This window comes from Apodemus sylvaticus, chromosome 17 (assembly GCF_947179515.1).
Source record: "Apodemus sylvaticus chromosome 17, mApoSyl1.1, whole genome shotgun sequence".
Classification (NCBI taxonomy): Eukaryota; Metazoa; Chordata; class Mammalia; order Rodentia; family Muridae; genus Apodemus; species Apodemus sylvaticus.
Genome location: NC_067488.1, coordinates 43,841,266 through 43,864,926, shown reverse-complemented (window position 1 = coordinate 43,864,926; position 23,661 = coordinate 43,841,266). Strand labels below are relative to the sequence as shown.

The 23,661-nt window shown below is 54.9% G+C and overlaps 4 protein-coding genes across 4 annotated transcripts; 2 read left to right on the top strand and 2 right to left on the bottom strand.

Annotated features, from left to right (window-relative positions):
- Positions 1-848: 848 nt before the first annotated feature.
- Positions 849-3,339, top strand: Lypd2 (LY6/PLAUR domain containing 2). Its single transcript, XM_052161441.1, has 4 exons — positions 849-990; positions 1,346-1,468; positions 2,540-2,659; positions 3,078-3,339. The coding sequence occupies exons 2-4, from the start codon at positions 1,411-1,413 to the stop codon at positions 3,281-3,283; spliced, it is 384 nt and encodes a 127-aa protein (XP_052017401.1). The 5' UTR covers positions 849-990; positions 1,346-1,410; the 3' UTR covers positions 3,284-3,339.
- Positions 3,340-7,595: 4,256 nt separating this feature from the next.
- Slurp1 (secreted LY6/PLAUR domain containing 1) lies at positions 7,596-8,766 on the top strand. Its single transcript, XM_052161712.1, has 4 exons — positions 7,596-7,647; positions 7,849-7,854; positions 7,975-8,094; positions 8,576-8,766. Exons 1-4 carry the CDS (start codon positions 7,596-7,598, stop codon positions 8,728-8,730), a joined length of 333 nt encoding a protein of 110 aa, XP_052017672.1. The 3' UTR covers positions 8,731-8,766.
- Positions 8,767-10,598: 1,832 nt separating this feature from the next.
- Them6 (thioesterase superfamily member 6) lies at positions 10,599-13,930 on the bottom strand. Its single transcript, XM_052161348.1, has 2 exons — positions 13,198-13,930; positions 10,599-11,513 (listed from the first exon to the last, which is right to left on the bottom strand). The coding sequence occupies exons 1-2, from the start codon at positions 13,708-13,710 to the stop codon at positions 11,403-11,405; spliced, it is 624 nt and encodes a 207-aa protein (XP_052017308.1). The 5' UTR covers positions 13,711-13,930; the 3' UTR covers positions 10,599-11,402.
- A 3,696-nt stretch (positions 13,931-17,626) lies between these two features.
- On the bottom strand, positions 17,627-21,277 carry Psca (prostate stem cell antigen). Its single transcript, XM_052160737.1, has 3 exons — positions 19,837-21,277; positions 18,577-18,684; positions 17,627-18,319 (listed from the first exon to the last, which is right to left on the bottom strand). The coding sequence occupies exons 1-3, from the start codon at positions 19,886-19,888 to the stop codon at positions 18,108-18,110; spliced, it is 372 nt and encodes a 123-aa protein (XP_052016697.1). The 5' UTR covers positions 19,889-21,277; the 3' UTR covers positions 17,627-18,107.
- Positions 21,278-23,661: the final 2,384 nt, after the last annotated feature.

Here is a 23,661-nt window from a genome sequence, read left to right as displayed (position 1 = left end):
ACATACACACACACACACACACACAGAGAGCGCGAGAGAAAGAGACAGACAGACAGAGACAAAGAGACAGAGAGACAGAGAGGACAGACAGACTTTCTTTCCTCCAACCCTACTACACACACACACACACACACATACACACAGACAGACATACCGACCTAGAAAGAGAGAGACAGAGACACAGAGATAGAGAGAAAGACAGGACAGAAAGAGACAGAGTGAGAGCGAGACAGAGAGTGAGAGTGAAACAGAGAGAGACAGAGAGGACATACAGACTTCCTTTCCTCCAACCCCACTACATCCACACACAGAAAGACCGACAGAGAGAGAGAGAGAGAGAGAGAGAGAGAGAGAGAGAGAGAGAGAGAGAGAGAGAGAGAGAGAGAGAGAGAGACTTCTTTTTCTTCAACCCAATGGCTCTCCGCCTTCCTGATGCTGCAACCCTTTAATGCAGTTCCTCATGTTGTGGTGACCCCCAGCCATAAATTATGTTTGTTGCTACTTCATAACTGTAATTTTGGCTACTGTTATGAATCATAATGTAAGCATTTTTTTTAAGATAGAGGATCGCCAAAGGGGTCTCGACCCGCAGGTTGCAAATTGCTGTTCCCACCCCTTGGCCTTCGGTGGAGGGAGGAAGGGGAGGAAGAGACCCAGGAAAGTCCTGCCTAAGAACCTATGAGCTATTTGAGACCAAGGTATGTAGACAAGCCCAGAGTGGATGGCCCTCCAGGAAACATGAAATAGTGTCCCCTACGCAACCCTGAGCCCTCCCCATCTCACCCTTCCTCCAGAAACCTTTCTGTTGATCAAACGAGTTCTGCCTTTGTTCCTTAGGCCTTTGAGCAAACTCTGGGCTAGTTGTCTGTGGCAATTTGGCACAAACCCACCTTCCCCCTGACCACTTCACAGGAGCTGGGAGGGGTGAGATTATTTTGGAAAGAGTCCATCTAAGATCTGCCTGGCCATGGCTCTGGAGATGGCCACAAGGTAAAGGGTCTTTACAATAGCTGGGAGAGGGCAGGGGAGCCCAAGTCCCATTGTCCCATTTTGTGCAGCCTGGAGACCCCTGACCTGTCCCAGAGGGAGGAACCCGGAAGATTGCCTTAGCTAGGAGTCTCAGGGGGTGTGTGGAAGGGTCCCCAGTGGGACAAGAAATACACCCCACATCCTATGGGGGAGGAGAGGGGCCTGGAAGGGTGGGACAACAGCCTTCGAGGGGTGGAGCTTGAACAGTCTGAGAGGGCTGGGTAGGGTCCCAGGGAGCCCGAGGAGCAGGAATGGGGTGTGGGTGAGGAAGCAGGGCAGGCCCTCCAGAAATCTGATCCTCCTCTAATCTGCTTAGCCAACCGGTCAGACCACCGCTATAGGCATTTCCCCACCGGGCAGGCCTGAGAGAGGACCTCGACCATGCAGGGGACCTGGATGGTGCTGTTGGCACTGATCCTGGGCACCTTCGGGGAGCTTGGTGAGCATGGGGGCAGCATGGGAGTGGCAGGGGTTGGGGGGGCCCAGGACTGTCCTCATAGAGAGTACCTCATGGGGGAGTTTCAGAGGGGAGGAACACAGAGCTGGTGGGCAGAGGCCAGCACCAAGGCTCTAGGAGCCTGCGCAGAGCCTCAGGATATTGGCATGTTTGCTAGTGAATGGAGAAGAGAGATTTCAGATGCTGGGACAGATGGTCTGGGGCTCTGGGTATAATGGAGATGTAGACGGGGAAAGGGGCACTCAGAAAGGCCCAGAGATGGAGTGAGCACTGGACTCGGGGTTTAAGAGAACAAACAAGTGTTCACTCAGCCAGTTATGTGCTCAGTGGTGAGAGCTTAAGCCAGGCTGTTCCATTTAGTTCTTGGAGAGATTGACTGGGCCAGAGGCAGAGGCCCCACCAGGTCACTGTGTGTGGGGGTGGGCGGGTGTGATTGGATTCCCTGTGTGTCTGGATTGCTTGGAGACAAGGCAGGCACGCTGGGGCTTCTGGGATTGGGTCTGGGATGCTGGCAAGAGAAGAGTGCCTCCAGCCAGACTCTATACCTGCAGCCCTCCCCTCAGGGAGGGCACCTTTGCCAAGCTGGTGCCTGTGGACTCCTCGATTCAGCTCCCACCCGGTGCTCCAAGGACTTGCTTGCCTGACCCAAAGACAGGCAGCAGCACTTCAGCAGAAGGGCAGTTGGTGGTGAGGAAGTGCAAGGGCGTCTGCCTTAACAATGTCTACTTAAAATTGGCCTGTGGTTGTGTTATGCACGTGTGTGCGTGTGTGTGTGTGTGTGTGTGTGTGTGTGTGTGTGTGTGTGTGTGTGTGACTTGATGATCATTCCAAATCAGCTGTCCCCATCCTGGCCCCAGGGACACATTCTATAAGACCCTGGTCCAATGGTCATAGTGTCTCCCCTGAGCTTGGTTAGTGGGCATCTGGTCCCCGGCTAGTGTCCTTGTCTCCTTAGACTAAGCCTCCATGGCAGAGCTAGGCATTGGCCACTGACGTTTCGGGGTTTTGAGACAGGCAGGCCTGTTCACTGCCCTTTCATCCTTTCTCTCCTAGCTATGACCTTACAGTGCTACACTTGTCATGATCCTGTGAGCGCGTCTGTCTGTGTCACCATCACCTCCTGCCACATCAATGAAACCATGTGCAAGACCACGCTCTACTCCCGGGAGATTGGTCAGTAAGATCTGGGTGGGACAGAACTGGGATCCAGTGTCCTAACCCATCCAGACCCCTGATCTTTGACCATCTGAGTCCCCACACAGCCTGCACCAATATCCCACCATTTCTGCCAAGAGGCTTTCTGTCCTGGCCATCAGCCACCCCCTTCCCCTCTCACCTCATCATGGGAAGCCCCTGCAGTTTTTCTGGAAGTCCTTGTAAAAGACTGGCTGTCTTAGAACTTGAGTTTTAAATTCTGTATTACACCCCCACACGCACACACACAGACCAATTCAAGATGCCATAGGTGTCTCCTGTATGTCACAGGCTTCAGTGGTCCTGGAGAAAGGGGAATCTAGGCTAGTGGGGTGGGTGACCCCAGGGTGGCAGTAAAGAAGTGGCCCTTCTAGTTGACACTTTGTGCATCCTACAGTATTCCCTTTCCTGGGGGACTCCACGGTGACCAAGTCCTGCGCCAGCAAGTGCGAGCCTTCAGACGTGGATGGCATTGGGCTAACCCGGCCAGTGGCCTGCTGCAATTCTGACCTATGCAACGTGGACGGGGCACCCAACCTGGGCTGTCCTGGTGGCCTGGTCCTTGTCCTGGCACTTATCTTTTTCTTGAATGTCTTGCTGTAAAGCCATGGCCATCTGGATCTGCCCCCTTGTCCCTGACATCCCAGTTCCCAAATGCCTTGAAGAAGTACAATAGCCACCTGCATCCGTCTCCTGAGTCTCCTTTCTGGGTACTGATCTGTCTGGTGGGCAGGGAGAGGGGCATCCTTGCTACATCTCTGACTCCATCATTATCTCTGTGAGTTATCTCCTGTCTCCTAAAGTTTCATATTATAAGCAAGGATAGTCACCAGGTTCAGGACACCATGCAGACCAGGAGGTTGCTGCCTTCTAGGTCTTAGGGCCTGTGGGAAGCCTGGTAAGTGGGCAGAGGTTGGTCTAGAGGATATGTCCATTGGGAAAGGCTCCTCTCTCCTGCTGGAACCTGCCTCTCTCCATCACAGGTGCAGGCTGTGTGGGGACCTGCGTACAGCTTGGCTGACCCTCTGGTCCCAGGCTAGTGTACCATGATCAAGTGTCATTAAGGACACCTATACTTGGAGAAGAGGAGACTGAAGACCTAGGTGGTTCCCTGTCCTTGGGACTTGGGAGTCCCCATCTTCATCTCCTGTGGGGTTCTTCAGACCTGGGTCAGCTTCTGAGGACAGGGCTCCTACAGTCTAGTGAGATCCACCTCAAATCTTAGAGTATAACCAATCCCAGGCATTACTGCTCTTTGTCTGGAGGCCTCTGAAGGGAGAACAGAGGTAGACTTCCAGAACAGGGATAACTAAAATCTAGGATTCTTCTGCTAGTTTGGGTCCCTACATCTCCGGGTTTGTGATCCTGAGTTCTGACTTGTTGTCAGTAGGGGGCATGGTCCTGTCATCACCTCAAACTTTCTTACTCAGTTCCTCCTGGTTACCCCCCTCTTATCTCCCTTCCATCTTTAAGTCTTTGGCAGTGGTGGCCTCTTGCCTTTTGTCCCCTCTTATAACCCACTGACTCCAGTCAGTGTTATATGTGCTTGAGTGGAGGGCACCACCCACTTTTACCAAAGACTGTCAGTCACAGAGTATGATGTCTTTACCTCACGTATGTAGCTCAAGGATGTGATATGTGATACATGTAGACCCCTGTTTGCTATCCACCACCAAGCTAGCCAGCTGCACCTTACCAGCCAGCAGCCTGCACACTCTTAGAGCTTCCTATACCCCATCCTCATCACCAAAGATGACTTTTCAAGGTTGATGGCTCCCTGTGCCAGGCTTTATCTGGATGCCTCTTCCATTTTTTGAGGCAGGGGTTTCATGCAGACCAGGATGGTTTCAAATAGTATGTAGTTGACGATGACCTTGACCTCTTGACCCTCCTGCCTCTGCTTTCTAACTACCTCCATTAGCCTGGTGTCTGCCCATTCTTTAATCTGTCTGTTCACTCATCCATTTATCTACTCGCCCATCCCATCCATCTTACCTCTCATCTGTCCACCATCCTCCCGTCCACCCTCCTTTTCAACCATCCATCTGTTTATGCATCCACCCATCACTACATCTTTCCACCTTCCATTTTCATCTTCCACTCATCTGCCTATCTTCTCATTGATCCATCCTCTCTAGCATCCATCTATGCATCCACCCCCTTTCCATTCCTCCCTCCCTCTGCCAACAAATGCTCTCAACAGCCAGCATGGTCAGGTCCGGGGTGGGAGTAGAAAGGGACTTAGAGCAATGGGAAGATGCTCCTTCACTCGCCAAGCTGATGCTCCAGCAGGAGTCAGGAAGGGCGGGTGAGCATCAGGTACCAAGGGGTGGGCGGGGCATTCTGTCTGGCAGGTAGCAAAAATCCAGAGAACATCTCTGAGAAGAGAAGAAAGTGGTGGGATGTGCATTTTAGCAGGTGCCTTTCAGTGGAAGGTAGAGGGTATGGCCAAGGAGGAAGATCAGGACTCCCAGAAACAGACAGGGTGATCTGGCAGACAGCTAGGGCTGGACAGCAGCCAGCTGGATGGGAGGGAACAGGCAGAGGCCGTGGCTCCAGCTTGCACAAAAGTTGGTGATTGCTTCGGGGTGCCTGGCTGGATCTGGAGAAGGACCTAGGTGTCCCTGTCAGGGCAGTTGACAAGAGAGATGATGTGAGGGAATCTTGTTAGAGCCTCTGTTGGTTTCTGCAGACAGTCTTGCCCGGCCTGGGCGGGTTTTACATGCATCCCTTCACTACAGTATCCCAGCAACCTCAAGGGGTGGGACCATCATCATTCCAATTTAAAGATTAGACTGGCTTAGAGAGGAGAAATGATTGGCCCAGGGCCACACCACAGCATCTACAGCACTCGGGTCCCTGAAGAAGCCCTGTCCCAGGTTCAAAGAAGGGAGCTAGCCCTCCAAGTCCCACACTCTCTTGTGCTGGGTTCAAACCTGGTCTCCTGGTTCCATGCCTGGGACCGGTGACAAGGGTGTGGATTCACACGAAGAAGCTGCCAGACAAGGGTATAAATTCTGCCCTTCCCAGCAGTATTGCCTTCCTGGCTTTACCAATCAGGGGCCAGAAGAGGGCATGGTCGCCCACGAGGATGCTGTGCGCCCTTTCCCGGCTGTTGCTACGCCCAGCGCCTCCCCTGCCATCACTGACCTGTGAGGTCATCCCTCCTCCTTTCCAGAGCCAGGACAAGTGGGCCCTTCAGGCAGCCTCGGGTCAGCCTCATGCCAGTGTCTCCTGTCCTCAGTATACAAGCGCACACTGATCGTGAACATCCTTCCCCAGCCCTGGGCTCCAAGTTCACTAGCACTTCTGAGCATGATACCGTAGATGCTCATCTAGCCTGTTTACAGATGAAGGAAAGGGATTCTGGAGTGAGGGCCTGGTGAACAGGACGCGGTCACCCAGCAGGCCAGGGCTAGGCTCAGTTGCCCAGGCTCCAGAACCAGACTTTCTCTGGCTCTTCTCCCAACCTCTGGGTGTGGTGTGTGGACAGAGCCCCAGGGATGAGTGGCCCCACTATTTGACTTGTAGGAACTGCAGTTCCCTCCCTCTGTAAGCCACGCCTTCTCTTTGCTTTTCTACAAACCTTGTATGACTGGCTTCTCCCTGCAGTGCCAGCTCCCTTCTGCCCTAGCAATCCATAGACAGGAAGCCAACGTCTGGAAAGACAGGGGGCTATCCCAAGGCCATGCACAGAAAGAGTGGAAAGGCCGGGAGAAAAACTCATGCCTCCTGGGTGCCTGGACCAGAGAGCCTTCTCCATTGCAGGCTGTCCCAAGGTCAGGCTGTAATTCTGCTGTTACACAGTCTGTAAGGGGTGGACCACTCCACAGCTCCATACAGAAACACACATGCAAGCTGTCAATCACCCATCTATCATCACTTATTAAAGCTAAGTATTATCTATCCATCTATGCAATCAATCATCCATCTATCTTGCATCCATCTATCTACTTGTCCATCACCCATCCTCCACCCATCCACCCCATCCATCATCTGTTCATCCATCCATCCATCCATCCACCCACCTGTCTTTCCTATCCCCCCTCCCTTTTTCCCTTCCTCCATCTGCTTACCCTCATATCCATCCACAGGGCCACTCATTAGAATCTTGGTGAACATAAACAAAACAAAACCAAAAATCAAAGAGACCTCAGCTGGGGAGGGTTATGGAGGACAAAGGTCTAGATGGTCCTTATGTCATAGGAAAACAGCCACTGTGCTGTGTGCCCATAACATGAAAGGCCCAGTGCAGGAAAAAGCACAGGAAGCCAGAAGAGACTCTCAGGCCAGAAGGGGCCAGTGTAAAACCCTAAATCCGCCTCTGTCCTCACAGCACCTATACCTCACTAGGTGCTTCCTCCTTTCCACACTGGCTCAGCCTCTACTTTGTGGGTACATCTGGGTAAATAGTAGATCAGTCTTAGGCAGATGGGGATACAGTTCCTGTGAGACTCCTTGTATCAGGCAGACCTAAGGCAGTCTTGCCCCTGGGCCTCAGGGGTTCTCAGGACAGGGCTATTTGGCCTATTGGATTCATTCACATAGCTGAGACCAGAGACTTGTCAGAGGGCCAGCTGAGCAAGGCTCTAAAAGGCTTCCTCAGTTGGAGCTGTCCGGGGACAGCAGGGCATAGTGTCAAGTACTGGAGGTGCGCCAGCAGAAGCAGGAGCAAGACTTCCAGACAGAGGTTCCCAAAAGGGCCATAGAGCCCCCGCACCCCACCCCACCCCACCCCACCCCCGCCCTGGGATGGTAAGTGATGATGGCTCCCATCCACCACCCACATCCCCAGCCCTGTGCCTCCCTACTGAGTCACTCTGGTCCTGCCAACACCCAGGAGCCGAAGCCGGAGGCTGAGTATAAATCCTCAATATGAGGCCAGCCAGGGCTCCCGGCTCCTGAGCACGGAAGAATGACCTTTCGCTGGGCCATGTGGCTGCTGCTCTCGGCCGCCTGGAGCATGGGTGAGTGGCTTGGAGTGAGCCTAGCAGGGGTGTCGCTGCTGGGGGATGAGGTTTATCCCATCTCCTAGTGGGAGAGAGGTACTCTGTGGCAAAGGCATCCTCTGGACCCTTGGTGAGCTTCTTGGATCTTAGATCTTAACTTGCTTCTGGACAGAAGCCTCGGTCATGGCCTGTTCTCCAGGGAGGAAGATATGGATGGAGGATGTAGTATCTTGGACAGCTGATTCTTCCAAGACTCTCAGAACGTCACTCTCTCTCTCACCTACCTGGCTCTAATATGGGCCCCTTGAGCTAGGTGGTGAGACTGTGACCCTTAACCCTTGCTAGGTGAGGCCTTCAGGTGCTATACCTGTGAGCAGCCCACGGCCATTAACTCATGCAAGAATATTGCTCAGTGTAAACTGGAAGACACAGCCTGTAAGACTGTACTGGAGACAGTGGAAGCAGGTAAGGCTGGGTTTGACAAGGGTTGACGGCTCACCCCTCCCCCATGTTCCCTTTCATCCACCACTGTTCTGCTCAGCCTAGGAGGGGCAGGGACGGTGCGTGTGTGCATGTGTGTGTGTGTATGTGTGTGTGTGTGTGTTGGTAGTATCACACCTTAAAGATGGTGCCCACAGTATAACCTAAGCACCTATACTAAGACAGTGGCATCAGGGATATGGGGAGTGGGGATGGGTAGAAGGCAACCATTGGCTTAAACCCTGGCTCTGCCCAGATATGCTAAATGTGGCTTAGGCTAGGGCCCCCACGCAGGACCAGGTAGTGTGTATTCCCCAGAGGCTGGTGCTAATATGAATATATGTGCCACAGCTGGGTGGGGGTTGGGCAGATTTAAGATGCGGGTTACAGGAGGGATTTGAGAAAGCAGGACCATACCATGCAGAGTTTTAGTGACTTTAGGCTCTGATGTCTGCCCACTCTGCAGAGTTCCCCTTCAACCACAGTCCCATGGTGACCCGCTCCTGCTCCAGCTCCTGCCTGGCCACCGACCCTGATGGCATTGGGGTTGCCCATCCGGTCTTTTGTTGCTTCCGTGACCTCTGCAACTCAGGGTTTCCAGGCTTGGTGACAGGCCTCTAGCCACACAGGGAGCCTCGCTCCTCCTAGATCCAGTCTTCTGGCAGGGCCCGGTGCTGTCTGCAGCCATCTCTTCATGCTTGGCTCTGTGAGTGGAGCTCACTGAGCCTCAGGTCAGTCCCTGTCCACCAAACTTGTGGAAAAATAAAATAAGCCAAGGGCTAAGGGGCCTCTCTGTTCTTGCTGGGCACTGGGAATCCGAGGTGCTGGCCTGCAGAGAAGACAGGCTGTACTCTGGCAAGTCCCAGGCCCCTGACCAAATCTCAGATGAAGAGACATAAACCTAGAGGGAGAAAGGCCTTCTGGGTCACCCTTCCTGCACACTAGGCCGTCTCAACCCAGGGCAGGTTCCTAAGCCCAGGAAACCCTCCCCCAGCAATCTCCCCCTAACCCCCAAACCTAAATCCTGTCCCAGAACGGAAACTTGAGGTTGGAATTCAATTGCTTCTACCAACGGGCAGTCTGTCCAGATCTGCTAGGAATACAACAGACCACAAGGGAAGCACATATAGCCCAGCAGCCTCTCTACCCTAGTCTCCCTGGGGTGTCCATCTGCACACATCTGTCACCCCTCTCCCCTTACAATGGCCTGCCCATTTCCAGTGTCCACTTATCCAGACCCGCTGCCATGCTGGATTCGGAGCGCTCCCAAGTGGCCAGGGCCGTTCCTGAAGACAGAGGATGGGGCTGACTCTCGAGTCAGCTCAAGCTCTTTGGGACCCAGGGGCTTTTGCCCTTTGGCTGCTGTTTCCCTTTCCAGTGTAGCCTGTGGCTATCCCTTCCACTGTGTTCTGTCCTCTATGAGGTGAGCTACAGAGTCTGAATGGCCCCAGGCACTAATGCAGTATCATGGAGCACTTCTGGATTCTCCCAGTTAGGAGGCCATGACCCTGAGTTCCACTGGCAATCAGGACCACTGTTGCCCAACAGACTCTAAGGGTAGGCGGGAGTCACCAGGACAAGGCAGGATACCTCAGGACCCTTGAGGTATGTGAAACACCTCTTCCCCCACAACTTCCTGTCCTGCCAACCTGGTCTCCTAAGTCTCACCAGCTAGGACCACATCTGGGGCCAACTCCATACCCAAAGGTCCCCCCCCTCTTGGGGCCATTCCCTTGCACTGTGAATTTTAGACAGCCTCTTTGAACTCAGGATTTGGAGGTAAGAGGCCAGAGCTACTGGTTCACTGTAGAGACTGAACAGATATCACCCCCTAGTGGAGCAACTAGGGTACTGCCTCGGGCCTCTTGAGACAGGTAGGAATGGGAGGACCCTGTCAGGCCTGGTCCTGAGCCTGTGGAGAGGCAGGAGAGCAGGGTGGAGCTTCTGCGTCTGACTGGGCAACTGCCTCCAGGCCTGGAGGGGTACATGGCCTGGACACAGAGTTCCCTGCTTAATAATCTAGATGTGTAGTTGTGCAGAGATTTCCATAGGTGTGTAGCTTCAAGGTCAGGCGTGGGGCAAGGGCTTTTGCAGTTCCCTGTTGGCACTGGGGATCAGGTAGCTGAGGCTAGCTTGTGACTCTTCACTGCCTGTATCCTTCTTCCCTCCTCACTTCCTAGGGCCCTCTTGGGACTCTAAGGAAGGAAATAGAAAAGACAAGCCAGGCGCACGCGACTAGGGCTGCAAGGTCCATAGGCTCCGGGTAGACAAGGAACCAGGACAGGAAGGTCAGCTGGGGCTCTAACCAGCTGCTGACGCCTGACCTCAATCCCATGACTCATCATCAGGCTTAGCCCTAAGTGCAGAGGTGCCCGCCCACAGGCCTGGGCACACTATGACATCCATGTTCTTCCAGAAGACATAATCAGGGAGTGGGTAGGTCTGCGCAGAGGTGGCAGCACTCTGGAAATGAGAAAGCTCCCCCAGCATACACGCCTCAAGAACTCTTTTAATCTTGTGCTTTCTTTAAATAAAACGGATTGCAGCTTTCCCTTTGGGAGCACTAAGGCAAGCGTAGCAGCGTGGGGATGGGGGTAGGGTGGGGTGGGGGTGGGGGGTCAGGGCATCACTGAAGCTCTTGGTTCTGGCCCCAGGTATGGTTCCCAGAGAGGTAGCAAGGAGGCAGTTCCTAGCTTCAAGCAGCTGGCTTCTCCCTGAGCTTGACAGGACAGGTGCTAGGCATAGTCGTGGGCTCCACCCCCACCCCTACGCCAGGGTTCCTTGCCTCGGTGACCCGACTAGACAGGGTATATCCTCTTAAGAGTGGTAGGTATCACCAGAATCTTAGCCAATGACCAGCATCCACTGGCCCTTCTGTGTTGTCAGGGGCCCTTGGGCTGGTTCTAGCCTGGCTTCCCTGCTAGGTGACCCTCCAGATGGCTTCACTGTCCCTGAGTGAGCTGCAGGCCCCAGCCGCACGCAGGACTACGCTGGGCCCCAAGAAGCCCTAACCTTGGGGTTCTGCTGTTCCTTCAACTCCAGGATCCTGTGCATCCGGGCACACTAGAACAGTCCTGCTATGGGGACCCGGGAGGCAGAGCTGGGCCAGGACAGCAGTGTCCACCCCACCAGCTGCCCAAAAGGACGCAAGCACAGGGGTGTGTCGAGCCGAGCGGGTCTAAAGAAGCCAGGCTTGTCCAAGGCCATTCTGGTTCGGAGTGCACCCCCAGGTGGCCCCAGTCTGTGGAATGGACTGGCTGACAGGCGGGGCAGGGAGGGTGCAGATGTGGCAGTCACTGGTCCTTTCTGTCACTGAGGCCACTCTCAGCGCGGAGCAGCTGGCTGCTGGTCTCGTTGTAGGTGATCCAATGCTTCAAGTCTTCTGGCAGCTCTGGGGGCTCCACCTGCAGGGAGACAGGAAGCGGAGGCTGCAGAGAGCCCGTGGCGGTTGCGTGTTGAGCGCTGAGCGAGAGGCACTGAAAAGGGCAGGCAAGCAACCATGCTACTGCTCTCCTGCCTCTGGACCTCGACTGTGACCTGGCAGAAACCACGCCCAAATGATGACATCTGTCCCGTGCTTTCCCAATCCCTTCTAACCTATTTTCTCCTGCCTAGCTCTTTTCTATCCCATCTACTTTTCTGCCAGGCCTCACCAGCAGGACCACGCTTGACGTGTCTGTCTCCAGAACCAGGCAAAAGCCAGTGAGGTTGGCTGGGTGACAGGCCACCAGCTGTCCAGAGAAAAGCAGGATGTGGGGAGGTGCTCCTCGAGGAGTGTGCCAGACAGCGCTGCTGCCTGGGAGCCTTGCAGATGGGTTCTGAGGACTGAGGCGTGAGGGAAGGGACTGGGTAGATGCTCTCTTCTCATGGTGAGCACTACACAGCAGCTAGAAACTACTAGCCTATAGTCTGGGCCTTTTCTGGGCACAATTTACTGTCAGAGATACCCCATCCTGGCACATGGCCCTAGATCAGCTCCTCAGCTTACAGAACCCTACCCCTGACTTGGCCTGTCTTGAACCATATCTGCCTCTGCCTGGGACCCAAGTAACCATGGAAATTCCCAGCCAAGCCCTGGCCTCCAGCTGAGCTGAGTTGCCGCGGGTGTGTGTGTGTGTGTGTGTGTGTATGTGTGTGTGTGTGCTTAAGTTCACCTCCTCCACGCTGTTATTACTTTCGTGCTGTGGCTGCACCTCCAACCCCTCACTCCTTACATGCACTTTATCAACCAGTACCAAACAGTCCCTAGGAATTCACGCCTCGGTAAAGTGAGAAAGCAAGGGGGAGATCCTCCTCTGCCACCAATCGCTGTGAAGACTGGGAGAATGGGCACCATCACTCTGAGCCTGTGTGTCCCTTCAGATACAGCCACCAAGCACTGATGTAAGCTCATCTCTATACTCTAGAGGAGGCACTCGTCCAAGACGGGCGGGAACAATAGGGTGGGGCATGCCCTGGTACTTTTCAGGAGCCTGCCCTGACAACCATCACTACTCTGGCTGTCTCCAAGGTCACAGTTGCTATACTGCAGAAGCTAGCTCTGCCATCATGCTGGAGGAGTGGACCCTGGGGAGGGGCCTTGGATCCCAGAAGGCACAGGGCTCTCCTCCTTCCAACCTTGGAAAGACACAAGGCTTGTGGTCCCCCGGGAACAATCCAACCCCAGTTCTCTCCGCTCCAAGCGGCACCAAAGAGGGCCTCGGGTCCACTAGAATTTCCAGTAACTGCTTCTAACTGATATCCTTTTATCCCATACTCAAAACTAAAGATCAGAGAGCACGGTGACTCAGCACTGTAGAACACAGAACTAGGACTCAGACTCCTGCCTGAGCATCTCAGTTCTAGAGGAGAGGGAGAGAGGAGAAACTCTGTGGTTGGGAGCAGATTCAAAACTGGCTAGGCCTGAACTGTAAAGCCTTGGTTCATAGATGCTGGGGACCCCAAGAAGGGCAACTCCATGGACACAGAGGGAAAGTGCAAAGGCGTTCGTTCCGACATAAGACCAGTTCCAGAACTTCAAAGGGGTCTTCCTCGCGGGAGAGAGCTGGGAGCCAAACAGGGCCGGGGCATCGGGGTGGGGATGCTCACCCTGCGCTTGCACAAGTGCTGTACTACTCGATCCGGCGAGGTGCCCAGCACGTGCTGCCGGAAACGCAGCAAGGCGCACACGAAACCATCGCGAAGGCTGACAAAGCGCGCTTCCAGGTAGAAGGCGCGGTCGTCCCAGCCTAGCAGTCGCGTGTGTACCTCGAAGGGCTCAAATAGGCGCAGCGAGCGGCGATAGCGCGCGCACGAGGCGGCCAGCACCGTGTGCGCGCCCAGGTCGCGCAGCGCCCCCAGTACACCGCAGCGGGTCAGGTGCGCGGCGCGCGCCACATCCGCTTCGCGCAGGTAGCGCGCATTATTCATGTGCAGCAGCAGGTCCAGGTCCGACGGCAGCACCCGGCCGGCATACAGCTGCTCCGCTAACAAGTCGCGGACCCGCGGCTGCAGCAAGCGTGCGCGCAGAACGGCGCACGGCACGCGCACTAGGTACCAGCCGTCCAGCAGTGCAAAGAAGGCGAGCGCCAGGCCTAGCGACGCCACCAACAGCTCCAGCATCTTGGCAGCGGGCGCCTGGTGCCCAGGAGCCCGCTGCGCAGGTGCCTGCTGCAGGCCGGTCCAGGAGCCTGGGAGCTCGGAGGACCGGAACGCACCACCTCTTCCAGCAGTGCTAGGGGGAGGCGCGCCAGAGGCAGGGGCTCCGTAAGCTGAAGTCGCGCGCCCAGATAATGATTTTCCCCCCGCGCGCGTCCTCGATGGTCTATTCTGGGTCCACTGCGTGAGCAGCTTTCGCTTTTCTCGGGGCAGGGCGGGGCACCGCAGGACGCGCGGAGCAATACAGCGCCACCTGGTAACGGCGCTCGGCCCTGCAGATGCAAGAGTAACAAGCCTGCTCCCTCTGATCCAGTAGCTCAGATGAGCATAGCCAAAGAATTCCAGAACTTCCGCGGAGCAGCTGAGGAACTTTGCCAGGAAAACAGACAATGCATCTCCAAGGATGCTACGAGCCTATCCAGACATCCCATTTCCGCAAGGCCCCTGGGACATTCGTGGTCTTCCGGGTGCCTTTCAGTATCAGTCTGCATCCACGTTACTTGTCCCTGCCCGCCAAAAATCTTCATCATTCCAAGTGCACCCCGATAATCCCTACCTTTTACCTCTTTTAATGCAAGTAACATTCAAGATGGAGGAGAAGTGGGCCATGGAGAGGGGTGCGATCAATGTAAATGACATTATCAACTGGGCTAAAGGTGCCGACCATGGTTTGTGGAGTGTCAGTCCCTTTCCTTCAGAGTAGGGGTGGGTCCCAAGGTCGAGCTGTCTCTCCTCTCCAGGACTCTGCAATAATTCTGTGTGCAAGTGACTGGTAGGGAGCCCAGGGATAAATGAGCTGATGGTCCTCCAGATACCCTGGTCAGTGTCACTCCATGCTGGGCTGGGTGGGTCCGCTATAGTCACTGACCAGAGCACAGGTCTTTTTCAGTTTTGCTTCTGAAGCTAGGAGCTCTGGCAAAGTGAGTGCCTGGGGTTTTGGATACTCCGGAGAGACAAGGAATTCACTGCCTATCAGGGTCGTGCCAAAGGACCTGAAGAAGAGCCTTCCTGGCATACTGGTTACACTTGTAACACCTTTGTCCCGATCTGCACTCTAGCTTGGGGAGGAGTAGCTCCTCAGAAGGAAGAGATTAAATAATGCTCTAAGTCCATTGCTCAGAGAATGGGTTTTCTATCACCTACTGCATCCACCCTGTCTTGTGCCTCCAGGGGAGAGATCTGCTCACTGGTAGCCAGGCTTTTGAGAGAGGGAAGGATTTGAATGAGCACCCACCTCCGGGGTCGCCTCTGTCCCTGTCACCATGCTTCATTCCCAGCCTTTCTGTTGGCTGCTCTCGGCGCCTCTACACACTGTCCACTTTGCTTTCAGTTTCCTCTCCCGTACCCCAGCCTGGACCACATTGCCAGAGTCCTCCCACAGGGACTTGAGCACACCTCGCTGAAGTTTCACGCATAAGTAATTAATGTCTGTCTAATAGCTGAACCCTGACTGCGGGGTCTGGTTGTTCTGACCACAGTGTCTGCGGAAGAAGGCAATACGGTGCCAAGGATTGCTCAATACGCCTCTTCCCCTGCCAGCGCTAGATAAATAGGAATGCTGGCTGCAGAAGTTTTGCTCAGGGACCTTTGACTCGTTGAGGGCTCCTGTGTTTGCCCTCGAGGCAGGCCGGCAATTCATTTTGTCTACCAGGAAGAACACAAGGCACAGGCCGGCTGTGAGGGCTCCAGTAGGATGACAGGCCCTAGACCCCGCCCCTCCCAATTCTGGTCCCGCCCCAACCTCCCATAGCTCCGCCCCGCTAGATGTGTGGTGCTACACTAGTGGATGAAACTATGAGGCAGTTAGAAACCCATTCCAGGACATAGACTTGATCTTGGCATCCAGATCTTACTTCTTGGGGCACCATCTGCTTCCTATTTCCCTCACCCTAACTCTAATAACTCATTACAAGGAAGTCTCCAGAGTAGGGGGGTGAAGGCTTTTATTTTCAATGTCCCTGGGCCTTCTTGGTCTGCAGCACCTTGTAGGCACAAACCCACAGGGAGAAAGAGACATGGTTAAGGCACAGCTGAAGTGTGGTCCCTGGTGGGCTAAGTCTACCACAGGAGGATGGCCATTCCGTGCGGGCCAGCCTTGGCATCCTCTTTCCTTTGTTCCCCCAGCTCTTGTGTGAAGAAACTGAATACTTCCATATTTCTCATATTTCTCCGAGTCTGCTGTCCTGCAGAGTCCGTGCATGGGGGAGTGCTAAGGAGAACCCAGGCGAGCCTCGGTGACTGCTGGATGCGGTGTGCCAGGGGCAGCGCTTGGAGCAGAGCAGACAGGAGTGGGGCAGGGTCCTGCACACTATGTCCTGTCCTCCATTATCCCCAGAGAAGACAGCAAACCTGAACCAGAAGGTTCCCTAAATGTACCACCGGAGCACACCCCTCCCCGCCATGGCTGCTGTTGGACCCAGGTCCTGCATCATGTTTCTAGCAGATGTGACATTCTGCTGGAAGACCCCTAGATCTTTCAATGCTCTCCTGAAGACACAGGGCCTCCCAGAGCCTGGACTCAGCATCAGGCAAGCTAGGTTGTTTGTGGGTGAGGAAGGAGGCAGCTTGTTGGGGAGGGCTGGAGGGAAAGGCGGAAGTTGGCCCTCAGGGTCATTCAGATAACAGCCTAGAAAAGCTGTACCACCTCTACATAGTCACTTTTCCCTAGGGTTGAGACGGAGGCCTCCGACTTCAGGTCATACACAAAGGCTGAGGGCATGTGAGAGCCCTGGAGCCTCTGGCCAGGCTCACCCTCAGCATGACTCCTGAGCCACTGGCCACTGATCCCACTACCAACCACTGGACTGTGGAACTCAGGTTCTAACCCTGGCTCAGTACATAACTGGGCGCTTCACTGGTCCTCCGTGTCTCCTGTGCCTTTTCCTCTTGGGCACCCAAAGCCCACAGTTTGGGCTGTTACTCACTGCTCAGGAATTTAGAGCTTTAAGTTTCTGCAACCCCAGAGAGAGGGGTCAGAGGCCCTAGTCACGGGTCTCACTGGGGAAAAGCCCGCTGTGCACTAGGCTGGGGGAGATGGGCAGACTTCCTCATGCTATCTCAACACTGATTGGGGTGGGGATCCGCTGTAAAAAACAGGGTCTTCCTGCAGGTTCCCACCCAGGGTCCACAGGGGATTTCCAGGTGTAAGACAGGCTTCCTTCAAGGGGGTTTCCCGGGGAGGGGAAGGGTGGGTGTGTCCTCCTGAAGACAGTCCTTCCCAAGCATCTAAGTACACAGACAGACTCAGTAGAAAGAGTTCAGGAGTGTGGGCTGGTGGGGTGGGGTGGGGTGGGGTGGAGTGGAGTGGCCTGGTGGGGTGGGGTGGATGGGGTGGGGCAGCTGCTTGCCTGCTCCTTTTAACTTTATATTTCCTATGTGCTTGCCCACGGGCAACTATTAAATCAAAGGGTTTTTGTTTCTTTGTTTTTGGTTTGAGACAGAGTTTATGTAGCCCAGGCTGGAACTCCTGTGTAGACCAAGTCAGCCTCAAAATGCACAGAGATCTGCCTGCCTCTGCCTCTCAAATGCTGGGATTAAAGGTGAGCATCATCACGGACTAGCTAGAGCAAGCTTTTCTAAAGTAGATTCCCTGAGGCTCTCTTTTGGGGGGCGTCCTCTTCTCAGGGACGCTCTTCACTCACCCTTACACAGAGAGGGCGGCGACGGCAGAAGCACTCAGGGCTCTGAGGAGCTTGGCAATGTGCCTAAGTCTGTACAGCAGTGAGATATGCGGGCCTATCTCCTGCCAGGTGCCACACCTGTGCTCCTACCAAGCCCAGGGCTCTAACCCCTAAGGTCAGTGACAGGGCTATGACCCTTGATAGATACTTCCCAGATGGGGCCCTGGCGCATCATGGGCTGCTTAAGGACAGAGGCTCTCTCCACTTACCCGACAGGTATTTATTATAGGAATGTTGTATCCTAGGGCTCTGTAAACGTAGAGCATGTCCACCCCACCCCCAGGCATCATCTCCTAGGACTCCTGGTACCTCACACCCACCTCCCAGCTTCATTTCTGCTCTGTCCATCTCATCTCAGCCTTTACCAGGCCCTCCCTAAGTGCTGCGGTGCAGGTGCAGACTGGCTCGGGTCCTGGAGTAGGGTGGTGAGGGAGTCCTGCAGCAGAAGCGTCTGATCCCAACTGGTAGGACAAAGTGCTGATGGGCTGGGGTGGGCAAAGCGCTAGCTGTAGAAACAGCAGCAGAGAGGAGAGAGGCCCCTGGTGGAGGGGGGTGGGGTGGGGGGTTGGCCAGCCCTGTGTGGGAGTTAGGAGTGGTGGTGATTGCGCGTGCGCGGGGTGGGGCGGGGGGGGGTGCAGCACTTTTCTGTACAGTCAGGCTATAGTAGGGCTCTCCTAGAGCCTATAGACGGCCGGAGCCCCACAGCAGCAGGCTGCAGAGCACAGTCAGCAGCCCGAGGGTGGCGGGTGGCTTCAGGCTGTGGGCCCCGTTAACATTGCACAGGTCAGAGGAGCAGCATGTGATGTTCTTCTTGCCCACGTAGTAGTTCTCCGCGTCATCCTCACACTTTGAGCTGCAGCCCTTACTGATAACTGTTACGAGTCCAATGGCCCCTGGGAAGATAGAGCGACACTTAGGATTAAAGCCAGGTCTTGATACTCACCTCTCTGCCCCTGGCTCAGGACCCCTTTCCCGAGCTTGCTAAATCTCTAGACCCACCCCGCGAAGACCAGCAATGTTTGGTGAACGAGTGAGCAAGGTCTAGTTTCTCCTCAGTCTAGCTGCAGGGGTGGTGGTGGGCGGGGCGGGGCGGGGCGGGGCGGGGCAGGGCAGCAGGCAGTGAGGACAGCGGTGGGGGCGGAGCACTCACGGACGCGCGATGTAAAGCAGCTGTGCTGGTCCAGGCTGCAGTTCTGTACGTTCAGACAGTCTCTGTTGCTCACCTGCGCTGTGCATGAATAGCACTGCAGAGCGGCACCTGCGGGTGAGGCAGGAGGCCTGAGGCTGAGAGGCTGGCCTGCTGCACCTCCAGACAGACATACCAGGCCTTCCCACCCCCAACACCGAGTGGAGAGAGACGACTCAGTCCCCTCCAGACTCCTGAAGCATAGAGGAGACAAAAGCCCCAAACCCTTTGATACCCTTTACAGAGGGCTCTGTGCCAGCCTAGCCCGCTTTGGTCACCCGGAACTCACACTTTGCTGTTATTCACTGTTCAGGAATTTAAAGCTTTATCAAGTACCTGTGATCCCTGAGAGGGGCAAGAGGCCTAGTGACTGGTCACACCTGGAAAAAGCCCACTGGGCACTAGGCTGGAGGGACATACGACTGACTTCCTCGTGCTACTGGGCTCTGAGGTCCACCTGTCCTCTGAGCCCAGCTGGCCTCTCAGTCCTCCTATGCCTCATCTGTGTGGCAATGATAGTCCTGCTCCGTGCCTGGGGGAAGGAGCTCCAGATGCCAGGGCATGTGGGTCACCTTCTCTTTTTGAAAGCTGGCAAAGCTGGCGTTAAAGTCACATCTATAGGAATAGGTGCCTAGCATCTGACTTTAGTGGCTACAAGCTTTGTCCTGCTTAGGTCTCCTGTGGTCTTGGGGTCATTTTTTTCCCTTTCTCTTTTTCTTGTCTGGAGCGGGAAGCTGAGGCTCTAGGAGTATAGTGACCTTTCTGGGGGTCCCTTGATGGGAGAGCCCAGGACACTAGATCATCAGAGCCTGCCCTCCGCAGGGGACTCTCACACTGGAGGCACAAGCAGCTGGGGGCAGATCAGTGAGTCCCCTCCTCCTGAGGACCCTGTCCTGCCTTGTTCCTCCCCCTCCCTCTGTGACACGTCTCAGCTTGAGACGTTTGACTCCCCGGCCTCCCTGACTAAAGGCCCAGTAGCCCCTTGTGTCTGCCCTGTGTGTCTGTCCTTTGTTGGCCTTTCCTTCTGGAAGCCCTGCAGTCCCTCCTAGTCTGCCTCTCACAGGACACTAGTAAGAGTCCTCACTGCAAAGTGGCTCGGGCTTCCTCAGTCTTCTCTCCCCTTCCCTCTCCTGATACATCTGGTCTGTTCCTTTGGCATCTCTCCCTTTGGCGTTTCTCCGTCACTCCTTCCCGAGCTCTGCCCCGGGGCTGTCTGAAGCTTACCTGGATGCAGGGCTAAGCAGGTGGCCAGCAGGAGGAAGAGGATGGTCTTCATGGTTGCAGGGAGCACCGGGGAGTGTGCCTCCAGAGGCTTTATACCGTCTCAGCTGGTAGGGGAGGCTCTGCTGCCCACAGTCAACAGTGACAGATCCCCTGGAGCCAGTGAAAGCCCAAGGCCCAGCCCATTCCAATCTGATCTCTCACACCACCCCTCCCACTGCCTGCCTTCCTCCTGTCCTTCTTTCTGGCTCTGGAGGGCACTGCCTTCCCAGGGTGGGGCCGCTGCCTTTGCTAGAAGCCCTTTCTTGGGCACCCACAGAACGAGGGCTGGGAGTCCCGAGACACACCCACAGCTGCTCCTGCCCCTCTCAGGGAAGTGAGGCCAGTTCTGAAATAGTCCTTGAGTTTCTCTATTCCCCCAAAGCACTTGGCCGGAGGACACAGGTGCAGCCTTAGGGCCCTATCATCACTGTGGGGCTCTGCCATCAAAACACTATTGCCTTTCTGGGGCCTGTACCCCCTGAGGAGACAGGCCTGGATTGAGCTGCAGCAGACAACAGTAGCAGTTGACTGTCGCAAGTGACAATGACTGGCTTCTAGAAGGTGCTACTAAGTAGGGGCTCTTCTGAGGCCGCCTTTCTTAGATATGGGACCTAAGAGCCTGTGGGGCGTCCGGATAGCCATAAGCTCATGGTTGATCCCCCCAACACCCACAAAAACTTGGAACTTTAGCTACAAGAGAGTCAGGAAACAGCCGCCAGGAGCTCTCCCAAGGGAATAAAAGGAGTGGGGAGGCAGGCTACCACTGGATATGTTCGCCCTCTCCAGACCCACTTTGCACACTGCTCTATGGTCTGGGAGGCATTCGGCTTTACCGGAACAAAGCAGGGAGGGATAGAGGTCAGGCCGTCTCTCCCTGATCGCCTCACTGATGGGTTGTCCTGGCAGCGGCTGCCTCTCGGTAGCAGAGGCCACTGATCTTATTGGTTGCTCTTTCCCAGGCAGCTCTGGTCACAGATCCCAGGGTCCAGTACTTCCTGCTGCTCTTGGCTTTGGGGTGATTTGTGGTCTCTGGTTTTTTTTTTTTTTTTTAGGCTCGCCTACATTCACCATCCTTCTGCCAGGCTCTGTCTTGGTGACACTGCTGGGCACGTTATTGTGCTGGCAAGGTGCCAGCAGTTAGAACTGTTGGCCATGGTCACCATCCACTTGCCACCACAACCAGGGACAGGGTTCTGCTCTCTGATGATTTCTCATCCTTGCTACTGGATCCCCGATGACTCCTTCACCCTAAAGGTTCCTGGCACTGAAGACACAGGAGAGTGAAAAGTATTCTGCTCTAGCTTCAGGGAACCACCCCGTGCCCCAGCATGCCTGGACCGTAAGCAGTAAGCATAGACTGGCCCATGGGCGCTACTTTCCTCAGTCTTCTGTGACCTCCCTTGCCTGACGACTCGCAGTAAAAGCCTGTGGCAGAGAGAGAGAGAGAGAGAGAGAGAGAGAGAGAGAGAGAGAGAGAGAGAGAGAGAGAGAGAGAGATCCTGCTCAAGGTCACACAGGGTGAGGGTACCCTCCCCAGGATGCCTTCCTGTGTGACCTTGTGTCTACCTAGAACTTCCTCTTGGAACACCCTCTTCTGCCACTGGTCTGCCAATCCAGGGATTGCTGTAAGTGCCCGCAGCTTGGCTGTGTCCTTCTATGGCTGTCTGCTCCCACCCACTGGGATGGCTGGCCCTGGAGACCTTGCTTATCTGTCTCAACACTTGGAGGCATGGGCACCCAGCACCAGATAGAACAGTCATTCCCCAAATATTTACAGGTGTGTAAATGTTTGTCGATCGGGTTTGATATGAAGTGAATGCTCTAAAGGTGGTGGCTCTGGAGTGGAGCAAGCAAGCCTCCTCTCTTCATATGAATGTGTGGAGACGGTTCTGATCGTCTCAGCCCAGGGGCACCGGATGAATACAGTAGGCACAGGTCAAGATGTGCTTCACATCTGCAGTGCTAGCACCTTGCACAACCACTGAGCCCCAAACACCAGTGGTGCCCAGAGTGGGAGCTCTGGCAGCTTTGTGACCTCACCTCAAATACTAAAGACTGTGGCCCCACCTCTCACCACAGGCCTAACTCTGGCCTCAGCCCAACACTGAACACTCATTCTGGTGACCCTGGTCCTCAAATAGGGCAATATTGTGGTCACTCTCTGAGTCCTGGCCACGCCCATATATTAGCCTGATCGTAACCACATGCTGAGCTCTGACCCTGGCCACACTCTTGAGTCTTGACCCTGTAGCCTGAACCCTGTTGCATGAATCCTTCGGTAGTACACTTCCTGAAAAGGCCTACCACAGAGGGCATGCTCCCTCCATGACTGAATGTGATCTGGGTGGGACCTTGACATGATTTCACCCTTAGCCTGGCTCTACTGCCTGAGTCTCTAGTTTTTCTTGTTCTCTCTTTTCCGCCCCTCCCCTCCGCAACCCACCATACTCCCTGGAGAGCCTGCCTGTTCACATAGCAAAGAAGCCACTGTTCCTTGGGCGTGGATTCTCAAAACTATGCCTTTCCATCAGACTCTGCCTCTTCTTAGGGGTTACCACTTGGATATAAATCACAGTTGGGTGCAATTGTAATTTTGCACAAAGGCAGCCTTTAAACATCAAGTCAGCATGTGGAATGCAAAACTACAAGCAGTTTCTGTTTATCTGACCGCAGGCCTTTGGAAACATGGTCCCTCGGGTCAGGGATATGACACATGTGGAGCCAGGCCTCCAGGAAGCTGAGTAACCTCTCCCACTAAGGTCCCCACGTTGGGTTCTGGGAGCTAAAGCCACTCCTTGCAAGCTCTGTGTGTGTGATATGGAAACCTGTGTCACATGAGAGAGTGTGGGTTTAGGTCAACTGTACGCTACGTGTGTGTTGTGAGGTGAACACATGCACACATGAGTACTGGGGGGGGCAGGTCCCTGGGGTAACCCCTTGGACAGTGGGCTGAAGGCCTGAAGCTCCACAGGCCCTACAGAATCCTGGGGCATGTCCCCATTTTAATCTCCATAGTCCCTGCTTACCCAGAAGTCATTTTTTTCCCCTCAGTACTGTTCATGGCTCCGTCGGCAACACCCGCTTCCCACAGGCTCCCAACAGTCACCAGCCTTCTGCCTTAAATCCCTCAGAGATGGCCCTGCCTTTCCCTGTTTTTTTTCTTCACATGCCCAGTCCTCCTTGGAGACAAGCCGGTGAGATAGGGAGGCCTGAGAAATCTCGTGAGGAGGAAGGGGAAGGGGGTGATTTCTCCTATCTGAGTAATCTCTGTAGTAATCCCTGGGCACCTCTGTAGTCCAGGCCTCCTTCAGGCAAAGGCTTGCAGACAGAGGGGGACACTTGTGCAGGGATGACTCAGGGGCTTGGGAGATGGTGAGGTAAGCCAAACCACGGGCAGCTAAGTGATCTGTCCATACTGACCCTCTCCGAGGCCACATTAGGTAAGGTGGGAGGGCAAGTCTGGCTAGTTGAGGCCACACAGGACCAAGTGTGATCTCAAAAAATGAACCCCATGGAATAGTGGGAGGCAGCAGAAGGGAGCTCTTAGTGCCGGGTCCATGGGAACCCCAGTCTTCCTCCCTTCCTGACTCCTTACCCACTGCTACAGTGCACTCAGTCCTTGAGATAAGACCAACAGTTCTGGAGTCATGTGCCAAGCCCCAGTCCCATGCCAAGCCCTACCCGTAGAGAAGTGCATGATCCCATGTTCGCAAGGTGGCAGGGGAGGGCCACAAGCAGAGACAGAGACAGCCGACAGGGGAGGCCAGAAACCTTGACAGAAATACT